At 42.0% G+C, this 24,270-nt stretch overlaps 1 protein-coding gene across 1 annotated transcript; it reads right to left on the reverse strand.

Moving 5' to 3' along the window:
• Positions 1 to 346: 346 nt before the first annotated feature.
• serpinb1 (serpin peptidase inhibitor, clade B (ovalbumin), member 1) lies at positions 347 to 10,280 on the reverse strand. Its single transcript, XM_030082971.1, has 7 exons — positions 10,094 to 10,280; positions 8,658 to 8,846; positions 7,849 to 7,986; positions 7,650 to 7,767; positions 7,419 to 7,561; positions 7,146 to 7,313; positions 347 to 818 (listed from the first exon to the last, which is right to left on the reverse strand). The coding sequence occupies exons 1-7, from the start codon at positions 10,211 to 10,213 to the stop codon at positions 411 to 413; spliced, it is 1,284 nt and encodes a 427-aa protein (XP_029938831.1). The 5' UTR covers positions 10,214 to 10,280; the 3' UTR covers positions 347 to 410.
• Between the last annotated feature and the right edge of the window lie 13,990 nt (positions 10,281 to 24,270).

A 24,270-nucleotide genomic window follows, 5' to 3' on the forward strand; every position in this document is an offset into this window, starting at 1 on the left:
CAAGGAAAACACATAATATCATCTTTGAAAGCATTAAGAGTAAAGTGTTCTCTCTTATTTGCTGCAGTAATTCATTCAATCAGCTATAGTTTTCCTGTTGCTTTGAATTACTCAATACACCACCTTGTAGTGCACACGTGTACTAAAAGATGAAACCATCTGAAATGATTCATGAATTGCAGTTTTATTTCAATTGTTTGAACATTTGAGATCACACTGATTTAATTTAAAAGTAAGATATAACGTACTGCAGTTTAATCAGAATTTGCAGTGTAAAACAGACAGAACAGTTGATTATTCAGCTAAGTTTCACAAAAAAAGACAGGTTCATTTTCAGTGTTTTGCATTTTTTATTGACATTTTTAATATTTCAGTGCTATCATCATTTCATCTCCTTCCACTGTTTCCGTCTACTGAGGAGAAGAGAGCTTGCCCAGGAAGAGGATAGTCTTGGTCTTGTTGTGCCTGATGAAGAAGAGGAAGGGGTGATCCGCAGTGAAGTGCTCCTCCCTCAGCATGCAGAAGGACACGATGCCCGCCGTGGCGGCCGCCGCCTCCGTGCCCTTCTCGTTCACCTCCACAAAAGCCTTGTGGGCCACCGTGGACAGGAAGAGTCCCCCTTCGCCGTTCATGCCGGACAGGTCGGCCTTGGCCGCGCTGAACACATCCGTCATGCCCAGCTTGGCCAGAGGCTCGTTCAGCTCGTAGTCCTCCTCCAGCTTGAACCTTGGCAGGTGAACCAGGACCTCCGAGTGGACGTCCATGTTGTCCCTGTTGGTCCACTCGTCCAGCCTCTCCTGCGTCAGCTCACTCTCCAGCTGGAACACATTCAGCAGATTCTATCAAGGTTCTTCTCCAACGTTTCACCTACAGCACAGGTTTGACGGAGGCGAGGCTGACGGAGTGCTACACTGAGGGTCGGGTGGATGCCTCATCCCCAGAATCATCTTTTAATAACTTCATGACAAAAAGCATTAAGTGGAGAGTTAAACTATCATTTATTTCTTTAAAATACATAAAATTAAAAGCAAACTTATTGTCAGCGTAACAGGGATAAATTAAAACTATAAAATACAAGATATACGTCCAATTAAACTGGTGAGAAAATAATTTTAATTGCCTGTAGATTGAGACTGCTGTGAATAATGTGAGGCTGCAGTTTGAGCAGTGATTTCTGTGATTTTTTTTTTTTTTTTTTTACCTACAGAGTTAAATCCTGTAACAACTCCTAGTAACTCTAAAATTGAGCAGTTTTCTATGTAAATCTGAGCTTTCATGGACTGTCAGAGATTCACTTACCTTTAAAATATAGACTATTGTAAATTGGACAAGACAGTATATATTCAAAAATGTGCTTACATCAATCTAATTTTTTTTCTCACTAGCTCAAAGCAGAAAAACCCTGCTAAGATGTGCCGCACACATTTGTACACATGAATATTTATCCATACATGAAGAAAAACTGAGAAAAGGCTTGATGACTGTTTTTCTCTGCTGTGGGCCAAAGAGTACATCTTGAAAACAAGAAAAATGAAGCGAACTATGTTCACACAAGTGTATATCTATCCTCAACAGTATTAGAAACTGTCTAATGGGGGTCACGTGATGGCGGCGAAGTGAAAACAGCGTTTAGGTAGAGGCTCCGTGCCACTTGGCTTTATTTCTTCTAATATCCTGACAATCTCCTGAGTTATTCTCTGATATTTAGGTGGACAACACGGGCTATGTCCCTAGAAACATTTTGGCCACAATCTTTTGACAGTATGGGGAAACCTCGGAGGGTAAAGGACAAAAACGGCGCACCTTCGGCTGACGGTGACTCGCACCAAGATGGCGATAGGCCCGCTAGCCCCGATGCTAATGATGCTACGGCGGACCTCGATCCTGCTATGGCCAAGGCGTTTGAGCTAATGACCGCTAACATCACTAAAGTTATTGACGAGAAGCTCGGACCTCTGACCGAAACTGTGCGCCAGAATGCGGAGGATATTAAGTCCGCCAACTCACGTCTTGACCAGGCGGAGGCTCGGATGGTAGCCTCCGAAGACTCCATTCTGGCGTATGAAACAAGAATCGGACAACTCGAGAAGCAGGTCGGTGTCTTGTCGGAAAAGGCGGATATGGCTGAAAACTACAGCAGGCGTTTGAATATTCGCATCTTGGGACTAGCTGAAGGAACTGAGACGAGTGACGTTTTTTGAGTCGTGGCTGCCGCAGTTTTTAAAGCTACCAGCGGATACTGGGCGCATCCCGCTGGAGAGAGCGCATCGGATCCCTGGACCAAAATCACCCGTGGGCAACAAACCCCGGCCGCTGCTCTTACGCTTCCACGCTTTCCAGGATAAACAACGAGTAATGGAGGCGGCTCGCCGGGCCGGCAATAATAACGCTCTGGTTTTCAACGGATCCCGACTTTTTTTCTTTAATGACTTCTCCGCGGATTTGGCGAAGAAACGCAAGGCGTTTGATGCCGTTAAACGCAAACTACGGGACCGAGGAATAACCTACGGACTGTATTACCCAGCTACTCTGCAAATCTCCCACGACGGTGTTAAGAAGAGGTGCAGTTGTCCGGAGGAGGTCGAAGCCTTCTTGAACTCCATGACTGACTCATAAAAGTACCGGTACATGCCTCCGTTTTTTATGCCCGTGGTTATTATGTTGCATTTTGATTGACTAAAAATATCTTCATTGATTAAGCCAAGTGGTGCAAATGCAAATTGTTTAGTTGTACAGTTATACACTGTTTGATAACAGTAGGATATGAGAATGGTGTCCCTTCTTTTTTAGGGAATGACCCTTTTATTTTCTTTGCTCTGTTACGTTTTTGTTCTAATGTTATGTGGTTTTCACACTTGTTCTTTGTTGCTCAGATAGGGGATATTGCTTATTCTTTTCATCCATTTCTTGAATACATTTTTGGTCCACATTTATTTGCATATTTTATCTATGTCAGCGCCTATACTTCTACTGACTGTTGTTTATGGTTGGTTCTAATGTGAAAATTAAAATATGTTCGTGGAACGTGAGAGGTTTACAAAAATCTGCCAAAAGAGCAGCGATTTATTCCTTTTTGAAGAGGGAGGAGATTTCTGTTGCATTCCTTCAGGAAACTCATACTATGAGCAAGGACTTCTCCAAACTTTGTAAGGGGTGGGCTGGTCAAGTTTTTGCTTCTTCATACTCATCTTATGCCAGGGGGGTGGCTATTTTAGTTAATAAAAAAATCCCTTTCATAGCTACAGATTATTTTAAAGATCCTTTAGGACGTTTTGTTAGGGTTTCAGGGACACTTTTTGGTCAGACTGTTTCATTTTTAAATCTATATTGCCCTCCTGGGTATTCTCCTGACTTTATTTCAAAGGTTTTTTCAGATTTTGCCAATTTAACCTCAGACCATTTTTTTGTAGGGGGCGATTTTAATTGTATTCTTGACCCCTCTATTGATAGACTCCCAGCTCATAAAAACTTTTTTGTCTCCAAACAAGCCAAAATGCTCTCTTCTTTGTGCAAAGATATAGGTTACATTGACGTTTGGAGATGTTTTCATCCCACAAACTTGGAGTTCACATTTTTCTCTGCTCCCCATAAAAGTTACTCCAGACTGGACTACTTTTTTGTCCCCTCAACTAATATTTCTCAAGTTCTATCATGCTCAATTGGCAACATTATACTTTCTGATCATGCTCCAGTCTTTATGGTCTATAATTTTACCAGTAACTGTGCTCTATCTAAATTTTGGAGATTGCCCACCTTTCTTCTTAAGGATGACCGTTTTATTTCTTATTTAACCTCTGAATTGAAAATGTTTTTGTCCATTAATTCATCACCGGCAGGAAATCCCTCGATTCTTTGGGAGACTTGTAAGGCCTACAGCAGGGGCCTGATTATCTCCTATGTGGCATCCAGGAGGCGTCAGAGAAGAGAATATATTAATGATCTTCAGTGTGGCCTTGCTGATTTGGAGAAGAGATACATATCCACAAATGATCCTGAATTACTCACTGAAATTTCAGCTTCTAAAACAGCTCTGAATACACTACTTATAGAACAAGCAGAATACTCTTTGAAATTTGCTCAGCAAAAACTCTATGAATCAGGAGACAAACCTGGAAAATATCTTGCAAATCTGGTTAAAAGGCGATATGCTGCCCAAACTATTGTTTCTATTACTGGCTCAGATGGCTCCAGGCTTCTCGATACAAAATCCATTAATGCCGAATTTGCAGCTTTTTATTCAAACTTGTACAAATCAGAGCAACCTCACAATGCCTTAGATCTTATGCACACTTTCTTTTCAGAGATCACACTTCCACGCATCACAGATGTCCAGAGACAGAGGCTGGATGCCCCAATTACCAGAGAGGAGGCCCTTTTTGCATTGAAATCCATGCCATCAGGAAAGGCACCAGGACCAGATGGATTTGGATCTGAATTTTATAAAACTTTTGGGGAGACAGTCATAGACTCCGTTCTAGCCATGCTAGACCATTCATTTACTCTAGGTGTACTTCCTCCCTCTCTGAGGGAAGCTAATATTTCTGTTATTCTTAAAAAAGGAAAAGACCCAGAAAAGTGTACCTCTTATAGACCAATATCTCTACTCAATTCAGATCAAAAATTACTTTCTAAAATACTTGCCTTACGGTTAGAAAAAGTACTCCCTGATGTTATTCACAATGATCAGACTGGTTTTATTAAGGGCCGAAACTCGAGTGATAATGTGCGACGACTACTTAATATTATTCAACTTCTTCATGGCTCCAACGATCCAGCCTTAGTAGTTTCTCTCGACGCAGAAAAAGCTTTTGACCGCGTGGAATGGACCTATTTATTTTTTGTTCTTTCTAGATTTGGTTTCGGTGATACTTTTCTTAAGTGGATTCAAATTCTCTACAACTCTCCCACTGCATCTGTCATTACGAATGGTTTTAAATCTGATTGTTTTTCCCTCTTCAGAGGCAACCGGCAGGGCGACCCTTTGAGTCCTCTGCTCTTTGATCTGGCTATTGAGCCACTAGCCCAAGTAATTAGACAGAACAAATCAATAACTGGCATATCCGTGAATGATAAAGAACACAAAATTTCTCTTTATGCGGACGATGTGCTAATTTTTCTGTCCGATCCTCAATCGTCCATTTTGACTCTCACTCGTGTTATTTCTTTGTTTAGTGAATTTTCTGGCTATAGAATTAACTTCTCCAAGTCAGAGGCTATGCCACTTGGGTCCTTAGTATCTGTTCCTACATTACCTTCTGCATTTCCTTTCCGCTGGTCTCCTTCAGGATTTGTTTATCTAGGTATTTCTATAACCCCTTCTTTTGAACTTTTGTATAAAGCCAATTATCCGCCTCTTCTGGATGCCATAAAAGCAGATTTAGATCGGTGGGGAACTCTGCCTTTGTCTTGGCTGGGCAGGGTCTCTCTGGTGAAAATGTTTATTCTACCGAGATTACTGTATCCTATCCGGATGATACCACTTTTACTGACAAATAAGGTTATTAAGTTGCTTGAGGGATGGCTGAGTTCTTTTATCTGGAGCAAGAGAAAACCAAGGCTGAAACTGTCTAAACTCCAAAGACCTGGTTCTGATGGGGGCCTTGATGTGCCCAACTTCAGACATTACCAGCTCGCTGTACATTTATGCACGATCATGCACTGGTGTAAGAATGATGCCACTTCAGTGTGGTTAGATATTGAATCCGCTCAGTGCACCTGCCCTCTCTGGAACCTTCTTTTTGTAAAACAATCAGTTAAAGAACTGTGTTCCAACCCAATTTCCATAAATACTGTTAAAGCTTGGAAAATGATTTGTAAGTTGGAAGGTCGCAGTAATATTACGTCCTCTCTGGTTCCAATTGTAGATAATCCTGACTTCCTTCCCGGCTGTAAAGATGACGGATTTAAACTTTGGGTAAACAAGGGGGTCACAAAACTAGGTGACCTGTTTGTAAATCAAGAAGTGTTACCATTTGTTCAGCTACAGCAAAAATTTGGCCTTCAGAAAACAGATTTTTTTAGATATTTACAACTCAGACATTTTATCACCAGTGGCACAAAATTAATAAATGACTTATCTGTGGTGGAAAACTTACTCTGCTCCCACAGTGGTAAGAAGTCAATTTCAATATTTTATAAAACGATAGTCTCTACTACTCTCCCAGTCTCCATGTCTGTAAAACTAGATTGGGAAAAGGATATGGGAATATTAATTGATCCAGAGGTTTGGTATGATGTTTGGGAAAAAGCTTCCAAAATATCCATCTGTAATCGAACTAAGTCAATTCAATTTAGGATCTTGCATCGTATACACATAACACCTGTTCTTAAACATAAGATGGACTCAAATTTTTCTCCGCTGTGTTGGAAATGCAAATCTGAGGTTGGTGACTATTTCCATTGCGTGTGGTCCTGTGTCAAAATGCAGAATTATTGGTCTGGTGTGGTGAAAGACTTGTCTTTTATATTTAATACCATAATACCCCTGGATCCCAAACATCTTCTACTCGGCCTTCCGGACCCTCGTATTCATTCTAAGCAGCACAAACGACTGTTTAATTTGTTGACTTTTGCTGCCAGGAAAAATATTTTGTGTTTTTGGATCAAAGACTCGGCTCCTACCAAGAGAACTTGGCACAATCTTGTAATGGAATGTATTCCTAGTGAATTCATTACTTGTATGTTCACTTCCTCATCTGATGCTTTTTATTCCACCTGGAACCTGTATTTGACATTTATAGGCCCATCGAAATCATCTTACTTGCTTAAGGGATTCCCCTCACGCTGACTGTTTTGTTTCTGTCTTATGCTGGCTGACATATTGCAGTGCTAATTTGTACTTTTTGTTTAGACTATGTGTATGTGTATCCCCCTTTTGTGTTCTGAGTAACTGTTGTGTGTTTGAAATTGGATTAATAATAAAAAAAAAAAAAAAAAAAAAAAAAAAAAAAAAAAAAAAAAAAAAAAAAAAAAAAAAAAAAAAAAAAAAAAAGAAACTGTCTAATGAGTCAAGTGGCCTAAAATACATTCTTAGCTGCAGAGACACTAACAAACAAACAAACAAAAAAAAAAGGAAAATGTAGAGTGAGCCATGAGTGCATCCTTCCTGTTTGTGTGGAGGTTAGTGTGTGTGTTTGGCAGTGTACCTTCAGCAGGGGGTCCGAGCCGTCGGCGGCCTCCTCGGGCAGCAGGATGATCATGCTGAGCTCCTCCTCCTCGTAAGGAAGCTCCAGGATCTGCAGTCCGTGGTCGGGGATGTAGTTGTAGGGCAGCTTGTTCTTCTGGTACATCATCTGCACCGGCACGGCGGCGTCCTGACACAGAGGAAAAGACAAAGCGCGCAGTAGCAGCAGGGCTGGTGGAGCACAGTGGTCTTCTGGGACCAGCGGCTCAGCCTCTGAGTGCGCATCAGTTCAAACCTGCTTGACTTTAAACGGCATCTCCTTGGTGTTTTGTGCAGGGAAGAGGTTCAACCAGGTTCCTTTGAAGTAGATGGCGTTGACCAGCGCCAGTCTTGTCATGGAACTGACGGTCCCAGACTTCAGGAGGTCTTTTATCTTACCTGAAACAGGATAAACAAAGCAATATTCCCAGTGAGGCTGCTGTCAGCAAATGTCTGGCTGTGACGACTTTAAACGGTGTCCTCTAACTTTCTGTCTGCTGCTCGACCCAGTCGTTGATTTCCAGTCTGCACTGCTCTGCAGCCCCGATGAAGTCCACGGCCTTCAGGTCGGCCCGGTAGTACTTCTGGGTGGCATCCAGGAACTCCTGCAGAGGACACAACGCGGCCGTTTACGGGCGTAATTCTACTAAAGCGGTTACTGATGAGAAGATGTGCGCAGGAATCACCGTGAGGAAGCGGGAAGAGGTTTCTCCGTACAGACGGTTGGCGAGTTTCAGGATGTAGGATGCAGACGAGGAGTTGATGGCAGCATTCAGTGTCTGGAAGTCTTCATGGATGGCTTCTCCAGAACTGAACGACAGGGCCTGTGTGACATTACGACACACTTTATTCAAACAGTGAATGGAAAATTACCAGATTTAAGGACAGTAACTGTATATGCACAGGTTTATAGCGTTCACATTATACTAAGTAACAAAACAAACAAGATGGCCGCCTCCAGGTTTCAATGACAAACAAGCGGCTTTTCAAGCACAACAACCAACAACAGAATAAAAGCAGGATCAGGAGGTAAAACTGAGCACTCTATATTAATGTACATTTCCTGTAATACCACTGTGCAGATAGATGTCTGTTGAGCAGTTCTGGGCACCTACCATCCAAACCATCCAGAAGGCAAAAACTTAGTAAGCAAACCAGTTATATGATAAAGATTTAATTCATGAAGGTGAACTGTAAAGCTGTAATAAAATCTGCAATAGTAAAAATCAGATGACTACCAAAAAAAAGATAGATACTGGATATTCATAAACTGGAAGTACTGTCAACCTGACAGTTTTTTTTTTCTTTTTACAATGTTCCCTTATTTAGCAAACAGTGTTGAACTTGTTCCAGGTGCCTTTATGGAGGTCAAAGTACAGTCCTGAGTACACACGCTCTCTGCCTCTCCTTGGACACGCCTTTCAGTGCCAGACTGACGGCATTTCTGAGGGCTTCTATTGCGCCAGGATGCTGTAATCCAGAACAAACTGCTGACCTGTGCCATCTGAGCCGCCGTGTCCCCTTTGGCTCCCAGGTAGACCATGGCCAGGGCCGAGCTGATGCTCAGCGGAGAGACAAAGATATTCCCGGAGGGCTTTGCCTGGCTCAGAGTGCGGAGCAGCTCCAAGGAGAAACATGTGTTTGAGGCGCTGATGGAGGCCATGCTGGATGAGGTGCGGATATCCTGTAACATGCAGCAAAACACAAAATCCTTCATTTGCAGTCCTATCAGGAAATCAAAGGATTAAAAAACATGTTGGGATGAAGCCTCCCCTCTGATCGGCCTCCTTTTTTTCCCAACCAAAACTCCAAAAAACAAAGCAAAGCTGCAAGCTAAACACAATACAGAAGGAGAGATTACCTCAGTCTAGCACTCTTCGCTTGATTAGAGGTTGCTGTTTGTTATCTCACTGGCAACTGATACTGGAATCCAGTTACAACCACAAGTTATTGCTTTTAAACAGCACTTTACTAGTTCCTGGTGATGAATACATGATTAAATCACAGCTGCTAGTTACAGCTTCAAATACTTACTGAAAAGTACTAGTTAATTAAATAGTTTGTTCCTAGTTAGGGCTTTAAATGCTGGTGAAAATGAACGACAAGTGAATCACTGCCTGATTATATTAACAATAGCTGCTGTTTTGAAAAGTACAAAAGTAACTTCACCAGTGAGTAATCTCTTGAACTTACAAACAGCTATAGTTACTTGTTGGTTAAAAAAATTAGGTGTAACCTTACTAGTTACTGATGATTCTTTGAATAGTAGTTAAATAACTGTACTTGTAATAGTAATTGAATACAGCTATACTTACATAGAATGCATGATTTACTCCATTAGTCACTCCTTGATTGCAGTTCAAATGGTAATTTCATTACTTTATTAAAATGCTAGAATCAGTTCATTTATGAGCACTGTTAAAAACTTAAATAGTCCTGGATTTACGAAAACAAAAATAAATGAGTAGTTACTCATCATATTTAAAGACTGAAATTCTGAAAGCACGGCTGCCATAGTCAGAGATGAGGGATGTAAATACCTAACAGCATATAAACAAATATCAAATGAATAATTAAATCATGTTGCATCCATTGTGGGCACGGGGTGTTTTGTTGTTGTTTTTTTCCCCTTGGGTTGTGAATGTCTCTGTATTGATTAATGTTATTTGTAATTGATTTGTCTGTTTACAACACTTTGTTGTTACAAACAACAAAGTGTGTGTGTGGGTAATCTATGAGCACCGTGTAACGAGCCTTCTGAAACCTCTGGGAGAATAGCTGTCACTAAACAGGGATGAGGAAACAGCTGCGCTCGGTGCATTTTTTACATGTTTGTGTCGCCGCCGGACGCACAAACTGGACAGAAAACCTCATTTTTGCACGATCAGAGACACGTTATACACGCGGCGTGCACGTGACATTGCCCCTTACCTGATGCTCCTCTCGCCCGCAGAAGATCAGAGTGAGAGAAAGAGAAACCAAAAGGCAGATTAAAGCGCTCCAGAAAGCCCCCCGCGGCGGATCCCCGCGGCGCAGCCGCGGATCGTTCATTTATACAGGGCGCAGCTGCCGGGTGGGAGGGGACGCGTGACTGCGCAATCACTCACGACAGTGACAAAGCACGGCTTTACAACCGGCAACACACACACACACACACAGTGGGAATATTTGCACAAGCTGCACACTTTAACTCTGCAGGGGCGTGGCTCAGCGCTGAGGAGGTCCAGAGTTCATCCACTCACCGAGCCCCACCCACACCTGGACCCGGCAGCCCCACCCAAGGTCCAAACCCTGCAAGGACGACAGGCCTGCTCAACAAACACACTGATTTGTAACTTTCAAGAACTTGTTAGGTAACTCGCCTGCTTCTTTTTAAACAGTAACTGGAAATTCAGTCAATAAACTTCACAAACTTGAAAAGTTACTCCACTACACTTCAATGCAGCAACTAGTAACTAGAGTTGCATTCCATCTCTAATGTTTGGTGAGTATTTATGTAGCTGCACTACTTTTTCAAGGAGTAACTAGTAATTTAAATTGTATGTAATCACTAGTTCTCAGTGACTAGTAAAATTCCTCACCTACTCATAGCTGGTTGAATTCTCTCCACAAATCAGTAAAATTATTCACCTGCAACTTCATTCAGTAATCAATTACTATATCTGCATTCAATAGTTAATCTTCAAAAACTATTAAAATGACTCACCTCCAATTTACATCAGTAATTAGTAACTATATCTTTATTCAATTACTAATCTTACTTAAGTAACCAGCAAAATTGTTTAACTGGTATTTAACACAGTGATTAGTCACTTTAACTCTGTTCAAGTTTACTCACTTTCTTTTTAAAACTGCAACTCGTAACTATAAGTGCATTTAATTGCTAATCTTGAGTAACTAGCAAAGTTACTCACCTTCTATTTAAAGCAGTAGCTATCTATAGCTGTATTCAATAACTAATCTGTCAAAGAAGTGTCAAAGAATGATCAGCCAATGCAAAACCATCCTGTGTGTGGGTTCACCAGAAGCCATGGCTGACAGGAGAGGTGTGCGAGCTCCCGAGGGCTCAGGACTCAGACTTTGGGACCGGTGACACTGCGGGGTTAGCAACAGCTAGAGCCAGCCTGTCCCGTGAAATCAGAGGTGCCAAACAACTGTACAGCAACAAAATATGTGGTCGTCTCAGCTGAGGAAAGGACAAGTCCCACCCCCCCATCATGCACTCCTTCCACCAAAGCACCATTGAGAGCCTCCTCACCGGCTGCATCACACGGTGGTGTGGCATGGAAGCTGACCTGCTTCTCACCAGAAAACTCTGCTAAGAATAGTTAAGACAGCCAGCAAGATCATTGGTGACCCCCCCCCCCCCCCCCCCCCCCCCCCCCCCCCCCCCCGACAGAGAGCTCATCAACTCCCACCTTGCCCGAAGCCTCCCGCCTGCTCATGCAGACGGCTGAACAGCTTCATCTCCCAGGCTGTCAGGATGCTGAGCTCTGCCCCCTCCCCAGGGAACCGAACACATACACTTCTGCCAATTTGAATATTAGGGCTCAGATTTTGAGAGCGTTGTTATTTAGGTATACTGCTTTTAACCTTGTTTTCTACTCTGTCCTTTTATAGAGAACTTCAACAGAAATGGTGACGTTAGATCGATACAGTGCGGACTTGCGGGAACATTTGAAGGGAGGGAACAGAGGTCACTCCCTTGAAACATGTCATGTGTAGAAAGGTGTGTCAGCGTGATTTACTGTGGAGCGATTACGTCTTGTCTCCACTCGTCGACGAGGCTCGCCGTATAGCCTTGGCAACCGGAGAAACATGATAAACATTTCCGATTGATGACGACCGTCGGACTCCGGGCCGTTCTGTTACATAAGCAGCATCCTATAGCAAGTCCCACTGTAGAACCCATCGCTCACCATGTGTATTTTAGAAACAGGCTGTGCCTTTGTTTTCAGAAACAGTAACATGTTTCATGACAATATTTTCTTCTAGACTACACAATATTCACAATTAAAGAAGCTCTTGGGAAAGTTTTGTATTACTCAGTTATGTATAGCGAAAGCAAGGACACACACACACACACACACACACACACACACACACACACACACACACACACACACACACAGGCAGACCGACACAATGCCATATTAATGAACATTTCAGGACTTCAGGGTAAAAAGTGAATTAATTGTATGAATAAGTTGTTAATTGTAGGCGACATACTTCAGTAGTTTAGATAGAGTGAATTTACTTGAATGTGTGTGTGTATGTGTGTGTGCATGTGTGTTTTTAAACAAACTACAAAGTCACAAATGTAAAAAAGTAGGTCTTAATATTCTGTAGCTATAGCCAAGTCTTTCAGTTCTCTGGATATTTCAATGAGTCCGTATAAAGGGTTAACCACATTCAGTCACTTGCATGTGCTTCCTCCATTCTGACCTGGCCATGTGTCGAAGTGTCCTTGGGCAAGGCACTGAATCCTAATTCGGTCCTGCTTGTCCAGATGCCTAACATGGCAACATGCATTGGTGTGTGTGTGTTTGTGTGTGTGTGCGTGTGCGTGTGTGATTGATGTGAATGTGGCGGTGTTGAGAAGGCTAAAATGGTACAACAGGCTATTTAAGTGAAGTTCATTTATAAATTGGTACAGGAATCGATATTAACGTCACAGGCCGCGACCGAACAGGCGACTCCCGTCATATTCTGTCATATTGCATAAAATTAGACATGTGCGATTTATAAACGTGCTGGATTTGTGAATACAGGAATTTGTGCAGTGATAGAACATGTGAAGCCAACAGTTGACAATAAAAGAGAAAAAGAGCGTCGTATTTGTGCAGTGCTGCATGTACGTGAGTCTTTGTCATTCATGGCTTTGCACCAAAACGTGTTGAGATTTGAAAAATATAACAACTTCTTTTACATGTACAAAAGCAAAGAAGTTAAAAGTAAACACAGAATAACTGTGATTAACTATAATAATGGATACTTTTATGTTCTCCATTGGTGCATGAAAAAAAGTGAAATTCATAGTAATCTGTCACATGAAGGAAAAAAAACATATTCAGCTTCATCAGTCACGCAATCTGGACTCAAAGGAATGAAATACAGTTCTCTGTCCTCGGTGTAGAAAACAAAAGATAAAAAATACTGAAAAGGACAGGTTAGCATTATGCACAATGAGGCTGGCCTAGAGGTTAACGACAGCAGGTTTGAATCCCTCTGAGGACTGTATCAGAGGGGGCATCTGCCATAAAATATGTGTGTCAAGTCAAATATGTGGCTCACGTTCCCCTACCCGGAAGAGAACGCCCGTCACTGTAATTTACGATGAGGAAAAAACACGAACACCACTCATAACAAAGGAGCACAGCACAGACACTAATGGCAGCAGATTTTGAAAAAAAGCAAACAAAAAAAACCAAATAAACAACAAAAACAAAAACCAGAAAATATGCATGAAGGGCAATTCGTATAGTTGTGAGCACTTTCTGTATGTGGTTTGCATGTTCTCCCAGGTTTCCTCCAGGTACTGTAAACCTTCTCTCTGGTATTGAAGACATCCTTGAAAGGCCCATTGGTGTCTCGTTAGTTTGTGTGTGTGTAGATTAGAGCCACAGCAAGAATATTCTTATCACAAATTTGGGCTTGAGGGGCTCAGATAATATTGGGGAAGATTTAGCATCTCTCCACCACAAGAGGGCGCCACCGTGACGAGCTGTGAGAGGATTCAAGCGCTTCATGACCCCGCACCACTGCACAAAGAGGGAAATAGTAGATAGAGAGATAGAGTTTCCGCTTGGCTCTCTGTTTGAACCTCTACAAGGTTTTATTCACTTCTGGTTCTACATGCAAACCAATTTCCCTTTGAGATGACTGAATCAGTAAAATTAGTCTAGTAAATACTTTATATGATGATTCTATTTGTTTTACGTTATCACAGTTATTAAAGTCAAACACTGCTTTACTAATCCTGAATAAGATCAAGGTTTTGGAATTCAAAGAAAAGCAGTTTAAACATTATATATCTGTCAAATGATGCCTCATGGCTCCAGTCTCAGGCGTTGTGTCTGCCAACACTGCAATCCTCTGTGATAATATTAGAAACAGCAGTAACTAAAAACAATCAGTCTATAATGAGTCTCAACTTCTCAAGCTGGATTGAAAAGCTTTAAACTTCCCCAGTGGGTGCAGTTTTTTTGTGGCCCGACACATCCTGACACACAGAGGACAGCACAAAGCGAACATCTGAGCTCCTTTAAGCTGCCGTTCTTCTTACCATTTCAACCAGGTGTGATTCGGATGACGGTGCTGTTCCGATCGCAGACACCAAACCGGTGGACTCGGATGCACACCTCATAAACCGCAGCAGTTTATCAAAAATAAGTCTTGTTGTATATTTCTATGGCTAAACTGTGTTTTTATTACTTTGCATTGTGACTGCTTGTGTGCCCTGTGACTGCGTCGGTGGAGGGTCACCATAGCTAAACCTTTGATCTCTTTGTGAAAAGCGCAATGAAGTGCCGAAAACAAAAGACTTAACACGAATCTGACATGAAACATGAAACACTAACACTTGAAGGAGAAGAGCCGGTAAATGAAAACAAGAGTGGACTTCTTATTGTTACTCTCATTTGTCTTTTGGGAGCCGCGTACTAAATCCTTTCAACGTTTATACACACAATCACATGGCACTATACATGAGTGAAACAAAAAACACGTGCAGCTTGAAAATACACCTCGGATCAGGACGGCCGTCTGTCTGCGGCGCTCCACACGTGGGCCTCCCCGCTGGGGGACTCACCTGTCGGCCTCAATCCCTCCGTCTCGGAGGTGCTCTGTTCTCAGAGCTGACACTGGCATTTCCATTAGCGGCAGCGTCTTTACGCGCTGTCATCGCAAGGCCCCGAAGGCGTTGGCGTGCTCATCAAGCGGAGCCGCCTCGTTTAGCGGCGTGGAAACGGCCTCGAGGGCGCGGGACTTAAAGTCAGATGTCATGTGAGAAAGTATGTGTTCAAGGCATCAGGAAATCTCCGCAGAAACATGGATGATTAATCTATAGACTCACATCACAGCGTCAAATGTCACCATGGGTGGTTTTACAGTTATTATATTTGATTGTGATTTTTCAAGATGAAATCAAATTTCATCATATTAAAAAATTAAATCTCAATAAAGGTGACAGCGAAGTGACGAGTCACGTGGTTTTATTGTGCTTGTTGCTTTAAGCAGCCCCTACAGAGAGATTACAGCCCTTACAGAGATTGATGTGTCAGGGGTCCGGCCCACTCTGTGTCCAGTGTCAGCTGGTAAACATACCAGGACCCCCTTTCCGAAGGTCCTTTAAAGGATAAGTGCATGCAGCTGATGGATGGATGGATGGATGAATTGATGAATAGTCACGAGGGTCACGTTACACTGCCGCCTGTCAATTTCATGCTGTCTTTGAGATAAAAACAGAAGGTCGTGCAGTAGTCAGCACTCCATCAGATGAGCACGGACATCATAAATGTCTTGTCTTGTTTTGGTCGGATTAAGTTTGAACAGTTGCTCAATGTGTGGCCACATCTTCAGCGTCACGTTCTGGTGTTGTTCTGGTGTTATTGTTTTATATACCTGCTGTCCCCATCAGCCATCAAGGTTGAGGTCACTGATACCATTTTCTCCCCCGACCGGCTCTGGTGAGCCGCTGGCCTGCCTGGAACGATGGAAATCGCAACACTCGGTACAATGCATTCTTTTGCCTTCAGTTAGGGCCAGCAATGGTCATTGAAATCCCAAAACAAAGTGAAAAGAACAGACAAACACCCATGATGATCAATGATTCTTTGAGGTCTCGATCTGATGAAAATGTGAAACTGAGGAGTTTGACGAAAATTAATAAAATGTCAGGTGACAGACACATCCATCGCTGTGGCCTCTGTCATCTCAGTATGATGGGCAAATAATGGAAACATTTCTCAAGAGCACGTTCTCTACATATTTTTACATTTTGGTTGTACTACTTTGAGCAGCATCAGTTATCAATACAGTAACCACGACAGAAACATTAACAGAAAACATTTTTTTACAAAGACTGAATGAGATCACGATGGAGACAGTTACATTACTTCATAACATTTCTATATAATCCTTTACACTAAACCCCGCCCCTAAGTCTGTATGGGGAATTCTGCCCACGTGATCCCCACAAAGTAAACAATTACAAACCATGGCAATGACTGAGTGTAGGGAATTATGATTGGAAATTCATTATTTATTATTAGGGACTCAGCCCGGAGGGCATGGTGGCCGAAGGTCTCTATTGTTATTCGAATGGGAGAAAAAATGTATCTTGGTAAGGATTAATGCACAAAACATGAAGCAAAACTGGTAAAGCAAGACTTTATAAAGTAAAGCAACTGTGCACATCTTTCGGGACTGAAATTGTCTTTATTAAATACATTCTTGATAAAAAAAAACAAAAAAAAACAACTTAGAGTAACATTGGAATCCATTTGTTTTATTTTCTTTTCTGTAATTTCAGCAGCTCTGAGGGGGGAAAAAAAACAGCACTTAGTATGAGCCAGACGCAAATATTCAACAACTTGTAAGGTCTGATGTTGCAAAGTTCAGCTTCTTTTGAATGTGGTTGCAGCCAAACCAGCCCGAGACACATGCATGCAATCACTATAGACCAGAACAACTCATTCGACACACCAACATAACAGCAGTCATGTTCAAAGCCGCAGCAGTGATCCATACCTTTGTTCAGCCTCTTTATTTCTTCTGCCATCACTTTGTTTTCTTCGGCCATCACTTTGTTTTGCTTTTCCAGCAGAGTACAGTTGGCACAACCTAGACAAAATACAGACTTATCAACATGTGGAGCAAAAAAGGTCAAGAAATTAATTTCACATTCTGAATTTCACCACGTCAATACAAGATGACTTTTCCCTCCTTAATTCAGGATATCACTACGTTACTATAAAGTGTCAAGTAGACACTATGCACCGGCATAACGCAGCTTTGGGGTAAAAGTGCCACTTATCAAGTGAGGGCATGGGATTGATCCCAATTCATCCAGGTCAGAACATCTGGTCCTCAAAGGGTCTTTCTCAACAAGGTGGAGTCTGTCTGGATTTACTTGTTTGGAAAAAATCACCTTGTGTTGGATAAAATGGCAAAGCGTATGGATGGATTTGAGTTACAGCGGGGAAGAGATAACCTTCGTTTTTTTGCTGTCCTGTAAGGGAATGAAAAGGTTGTCATGTTGAACTTTGGTACCATTCTGTCAGAATAAAACCCGTTGTTACAAACTGCTGAAATTCCTTCATTGGTCATCTCTGAACATTCTCCCACTTGTATTTTAATAATTTAGCCTCCAAGATTTTTCCTTGACAGATCAGAAATTAAAGCTTACCACCCTTCATCTTACCAAGTAGTCAGAATGCCAAACATGTCTTTGACACTTGTAGACCAAACATTTGCCAAAACAAGTAAAACTGTACAGTTACTTTTTCTCTGGAAGCCATGCATGGATGAGTCAAAACGGCTTCAGGGACCTCAGTAAAAGAAAAACCAAAACACATCAAACAGATGCCTGTGACCTCTGGATGTATTCTCTCAGTCTGAGAACGGCTGTATGTCAGATCATCTCATGAGACCAAACAGCTCATCCTGACGTTGACTCACCGTGAGCCTGGGATTTAGCCGGCAGGGCTTTTTCAATCTTTGCCGGCGGTTTCAGGGCAGTGGTGGCAGCATCACAACCAGATGACGGCCCAGCAGCACCTGCTGGCACTGCTGCATCTGAAATCAAGTGGAAAAATAAGTTGACAGGACAGACTGAGGTTCACAACAAGACAATTTATTTAAAACTTCTGTGATAAGAGTAGGAACACACCGCATGTTTGGTCATTGCAACCGCCGGTCTGACGAGCCGCCGAGGACTCAGGATTGCGTGATGAAACGACAGCATCTGAGGAGAAAAAGAGAGATATTACATTGAGAGTGTGTGTTTAAGAAAACTCCACTTTCCCAACCTGAAAAAAAATCCTAGTTAAACATTCACATAACTAGCATTAGCATTAAGTCTCAAAATGATTCTCTGTGTAAACTTGACCAATTTAAACCGTTGGGAGTTGGGATTTTCTTTTTCATCAACAACTCAATATTTACCAATTTTTGGCTTCTTTGATGATGACACAGCTTCATTTCTTGGCAATCGACGCCTCTTTGATTGTAAAGCCTTTGGCACAGAAGTTGCAGCTGAACACACACATGGACAGAAACCATTACATAAAACCTTGGTGGATTGTGGGATATGCTGATTTATATTGTGGCAGTTTAAGTTACAAAACTACTCAACAATGCAAACGCCACAAAAGGTGTATGTCTCCTGGTATTGAATGGGAGGAAATCCACAACCTGCCTCATAAAGCTCAATAAAGGCATCTTGTCTCGAAGCCAACTTGCCTCAAGCCTGGGATTTGGTAGTCACGGCTTTTTGACTTTTTATAGCCGCTTTCAGGGCCCTGGCTCTGCTGGCAGCATCAGAAGCAGCTGATGATCCAGCAGCAGTCGATGGCATCACTACAAAGACCAGAATGAATGTTAGTACACCTTAAAGCGCATTATGAGTCACTGGGTCACAGCCACTGGAGTTCAGAGGAGATCGGCAAACTGTAGAGCTGTGTGGCACATCACTTGAAACACTTTCCCTAATAGCAGAGCACATGGGATTCTTAATGAGGGACGTTTCAGTGGGGACTGAACTTGTCTGATCCGCAGCATCGCTCTTCATTTCAGGAATTATCACATCAGGTTGTGGTAAATCAATCGTGTGATTGTGAGGAGGAGACATTGGAGCGGTACTGCTTAACACAGTCGACACTCCGATTTAATGGGTGCGAAAGTGTAATTGTGACATTTAATGGTTGCGAACGTATAAATGTGACATTTAATGGCTGCAAACGTGTAAATGTGACATTTAATGGTTGCGAACGTATAAATGTGACATTTAATGGTTGCGAACGTGTAAATGTGACATTTGCAGCACCAGCTGTCCTCGGGCTCGGTGGCGTCTTGGTGGTGTTTGGGTTACACTTCATATCTGAGGTAGACAACTGTGCATCCAGAGCAGACATGTTTCCACAGCTTAAATTGTACGTTCTGTTTGCTGGTTGGAAACATGATGTATTTTCCAATGATGAAGTCTGAATTTTGTCAAAAATTTTCCGTCTTTGCTCCAGTGGAGATTTGCTGTTTTCCAAAACACTGCCCATGGTAACATCTGGATTGTGGACCAAGGATGTTTTCGTTGTGTTGTCCTCCACATACCCATCTGACTGGACACTCAAACGTGACGACTTCTCACTCTGACTGACGGCTGACTGACCAGGTTGTGGATCTGTTTGTTGGATCTTTGACATAGAGTCATTGGGCTCTAACTTCGCTGACTGCGCCGAATCCGCCCGCTGTCAGCGGAGGGCAGAGTGCGCCGTCGGCGGATAAAGTCAACGGGGCGTGTCCAGAAAATTGTCCCAATTTCGTGAACCAGGCGCAGTCACGCCTCCATCCCGCCCACCGGCGCAGGTGGCACAAGAGAGAGGAGAGAAAGTGGGTTTAACCCAGCTGAGCGCAATTTGACCAATCAAATGAACACCTCTCCTTTTTTTCAAAGAAGGACACTGCTACATTAACATGATGAAATACATTTTATTTCCTGGCCTCAATACTAAACCATAGTGAAGCAACAATGTATATGACTGCATTTTGAAATAAATAATCTCTTGTAGAGCTTGGGGAGCCAGACAAATGAAATAAAAATGCAGACACCCTGCATTTAGCGGCTACATACAGACTTTGTAGGGAAAGGGAAAATCTGTTTTTATTTGTGTGCATCATAACTCTTAAAGATACATTTGGGAAAGCACAAAGAATTACAGGTGCCAATCACTCAGCGGAGCTGGGTGAGTCTACTTAGGACTGCTGGTTCAGTTGTCATCAGATCGATGTCCTCTGAAATGATTCCCTGTAATTCCTATCACACACATGGCATTCCGGCCATCCCAGACGAAGGATAATCATTTATGAGAGAATGGTGGCGACATCTGCTATCTGCTCCGTCCTCCACTCTGCTTCACGTGTTGCCAGCATTCTTACCCCCCTCCAAAGGCCACTATGGTCAGCCAGGCTGTCATATGCAGTGTTTTTGCGCAGGAGCACACCAACAGGTTGCTTTTCTGTAATCTAATGCATTAGAAATTAAGGTAAAGAAACAAAATATTAAATCAAGTGGATCAGCAAAACGTCTGCCTCATATCTGCTTTATTAATGCCTAAAATCAGGTTTTAAAATGTATTGAACTTTTTACAGTGCGCATTTGCGCAGCGTACCTCTCATTCACACTCCGCGCACTCGTTTCCCTGATACACACGCACACACACGCCAACACACACAAAATAGTTGTATTATTAACTGTCAATAATAATCAAGAACATATTAAAATTAGTAAAATAAGTCTCCCCGGTTGCGCACCAGGACGGACACCTTCCCACACCGACCCGTCCTCACCCTGCTCATTTTATTCTGGGACTGCAGGCTCAACAGGACAAAGGTATTTATTCAGAAAATATGTTCGTTCTAAAATTAATTTTTGGAAACGAAAAATACATGGTTTGCTGTACTTTAATGGAGGATATAATATTTTACCTGAATCTGTAACTGGCACATCTGGAGACGCTGCAGTGCCCCTGCTGTCAATACCGTGTTCACTGTTGTGCTCAGATTTATTACATTAGTTTAAATAATAATAATAATAATAATAATAATAATTTTACACCATTTTATGTTATTATTATTTAGTTGTAAACTGACAGCAGCCTACAGTAATTCTCTACCTGGAGGTGACGCGTGAGCGCTTCCATGCGCCACTGCAGGTTCTACGCTGGACTGTACAGCAGCTGGAGGTCGGTCGGGTATTTTTGGGGCAGCAGCATTATATTTGTTTCGCTGTTTGTCCCGCGACTGTTCTGACTCTGATTCAGAACATTCCTCCTCTTCACTCCAGTCAAGCTCGCTGATGTCCGACACGTCTCCGCCATCCGATTCCCCCTCACTGACCTCCTGTATCATTGCTAAAGCTTCTTCCACCTTATATCTCTTATTTATGCCTGTTTTTACTATCTTTCTTTTGGGATTTGCTTGATATTTTTGGTCATCTGTCTGATTGTCTGCTGTCAGAGCTAGCCCCCTGTTCAGATGCGCGCATGAACCAAAACAAATCAATCACAGAAGAAAAAAAAGCCCCGTGAAGTGCATCATTTTAATCAGTCTAATAATAATAATAATAATAATAATAATAATAATAATAATAATAATAATAATAATAATAAATAAATAAATAATAAGTCTCACAGACCACTGTTGGCCTTTGGAGGTATAAATGCTTTGTAATATTATCTGTGTTATTGTTAGGACCTTATTTGCTTCAGAAAAACATACAAGACACATATTTAGGAAAAGTCAAAGAATTAGAGGACAGGGGAATTATTTTTAACAGATTTATTTGAATTCTAAAAACCCAAATGGTCTGTCAGATTGTCTTGGATGTTCTAGTGCTAAAGAAGATAATAAAAACAATTATGTGGTTCATGAGTGATTGTGTGTATCTTTCATGACACTGACAAGCTGTCAGTGTCATTAGATCCTCCGCTCCCCAGCCTGCTCACACCTTCTGCACGAAACTATCACTGCGCCCAGCTGATTCTGTCGACCCCTCCCCCTGGTGCGCCGCCACGCCCATCTCGGCGCAAGTGCAGCGGACCTGCCAGACACCCTCTTCTGCGCCTGTCGAAAATAGGAATGCGCTGCCTCCGCCGCTGATCATCGCCAAGTTGCGCCGTCAATTTAGAGCCCATTTACTTTAACATCCTGGTTACAATTGTTGGGAAGCATTTGTGCTGCTGGTGGTGACTGATTTCCATGTGTATCATCAAGGAGGGTAATTTCTGGAAAGTTCTTAGCATCTAGCCAGGACAGTCTCTCTTCACGTTTGGATAATTCAGGAGGGGCTTCGGGACTCTTTTCTGAAGGGGTTTTGACTGCAGTGACAATCACAGAATGAGAGGCGTTGCTGGTCGCACACAGGGATCTGTTGCAGGGTGAACCCAAGTCACTTGAATCATCAAGGAATGTTATCTCTGGTAAGACTTCATCAAACAGCCAATCTGAAGTTGGACTCAAGCCACCAGCACCAAAATGAAACTCAGGCACACCCTGAATAGGATTGTTTACACATTTTAAGGGCTTTGGAGAATGACACTTTGTGGTTTTATTCATGTATTTAAAAAATGGCGTGAGAGCAGATGGCACTTCAGGGAGTGGTGGATTTACTTTGACTTGGTTTGTTGAAGCTGGGGTTGACACTGTGCAGAGAGTCCAATTGGGCCCGGGTGGAATGTTTTCATGATGGTCATCTTCCTCAGCACATGAGGTTTCCACAGTTTGGTTGGCCATGATTGGTTAGAAATTCCTTTTTGTCCATTACTTTCACAGGCAGTGTTAGAACAGGCTTTTTCTTTTTTTTTTGGAGACTTCTTCAAACATAAGGTTGTTCTCAAAGCTGTGTGGAGAGCCTGTGGATTGAAAGATGAAATTAATTCATCCATCTTCTGTAAATCATTATACTATGCACACTTACAGTTAATACTACAGCATATGGAATAAACTGAAATTGCAAAGAAAAATGTACAATGTACTGTATATATCAATAAAGTAATGTATTAAGAGAATAAGTGTCAATGACTTTAACCAAAAAATGGCTGACTTTGAGATCTGATTAAATTGTATTATCCTATTAAGAAGCAAGATAAATCTGCTTTAGTAACATGTACGTAAGTTAGTTTCATACTACTTTTTTTCCACGATTTATCAGAATAATCAACTCAGAAATGCCCCCTGCACTAAAATTACTCGTTGTCGTGATTGATCGGTATTGAATATGTAAATAAATGAAGAATCAATGTGAGAAGGAGCCCATCTCAGCCAAACAGCACGAGACACACATTCACACACACATACGGGGAGTCACAATTATTCAAAATGATGGAGAAAAGTAAAACAAACGCAAATCCAGACGCATGACAATAAAACAATTGCTGTAAGTTTTTCAGTTCTATGTTTTGGGGCTATTTCGTCAATAAAAAAAAAAAACAAAAACAAACAAAAAACAAAGCTTGTCAGATCAGTTGGGGTTGAGGTAAATTTGTTTATTTTTCAATCGAAAAAAAGTTGCTCCAATCGCAAAACATGTTTTCAATCAGAAAAAACTTCAACTCAATAAAAAAAAAAAAATGCTTTCAATCAGAGAAAAAAACTTGTTCAAACCCCCCAAGAATTTGATTGATTTTTGGATTTGAGCCATATTATGGGTAGCACATTTGTTTCTTTATTACTCAATGAAAGATATAACTTCAATCAAAAAAAAAAAAATCAAAGCACAAAAAAAAATGTTTGGAGTGTTTCGACTTTGTTTTGACATTCAAACACCATTTTTTCGATTGAAGTGACAAAACTTTTGGAGCCTCTTTTTTGGAGCCTCTTTTTTTTAAGCCTGTTTTTTGATTGAATCTTAATTGACACAAACGTCCCGCAGTGGGCGGATGCTTCTCCATTGGTCGGGCATGTTTGAGTGACAGGTGTCCACACCAATGACGAATCTCTTCCAGAAGAAGCTGGAAGCTAGCTGCTTGTGTGTGCGGGGAAGTCAGTTTCTGTTTCGCGCCTGTTAAAATGGTGCCATCCGCCGTTAAACAACAAAGAAGAAGAAGTAGTTTCTATTGCGGTCCTTTGCAGCTGTCGTCACGCTGTTGCATTGTGGGATTGTGCAGGTCTCGCTTGCAGCTACTTTCTGTGATTCACGTTTCTGAGTGCGGCATTATTTCTTCAAAACGGGAAGATCCTGTTGCGTGAAAGGCGGCCACAATCGGTCACGTCGATGGAATGGGAGCAGGACAGACGACAATCTACGTTTTTTTCCAGTTTCCCAAGTGGAAAAGAAGTTACGGAGAGCAGACTGAGGAAGAGGCGTCGGATGGCGGGTCGCAGCAGTGACATGA

The sequence above is a fragment of the Salarias fasciatus genome, chromosome 23, assembly GCF_902148845.1.
Source record: "Salarias fasciatus chromosome 23, fSalaFa1.1, whole genome shotgun sequence".
In the NCBI taxonomy this organism is placed as follows: Eukaryota; Metazoa; Chordata; class Actinopteri; order Blenniiformes; family Blenniidae; genus Salarias; species Salarias fasciatus.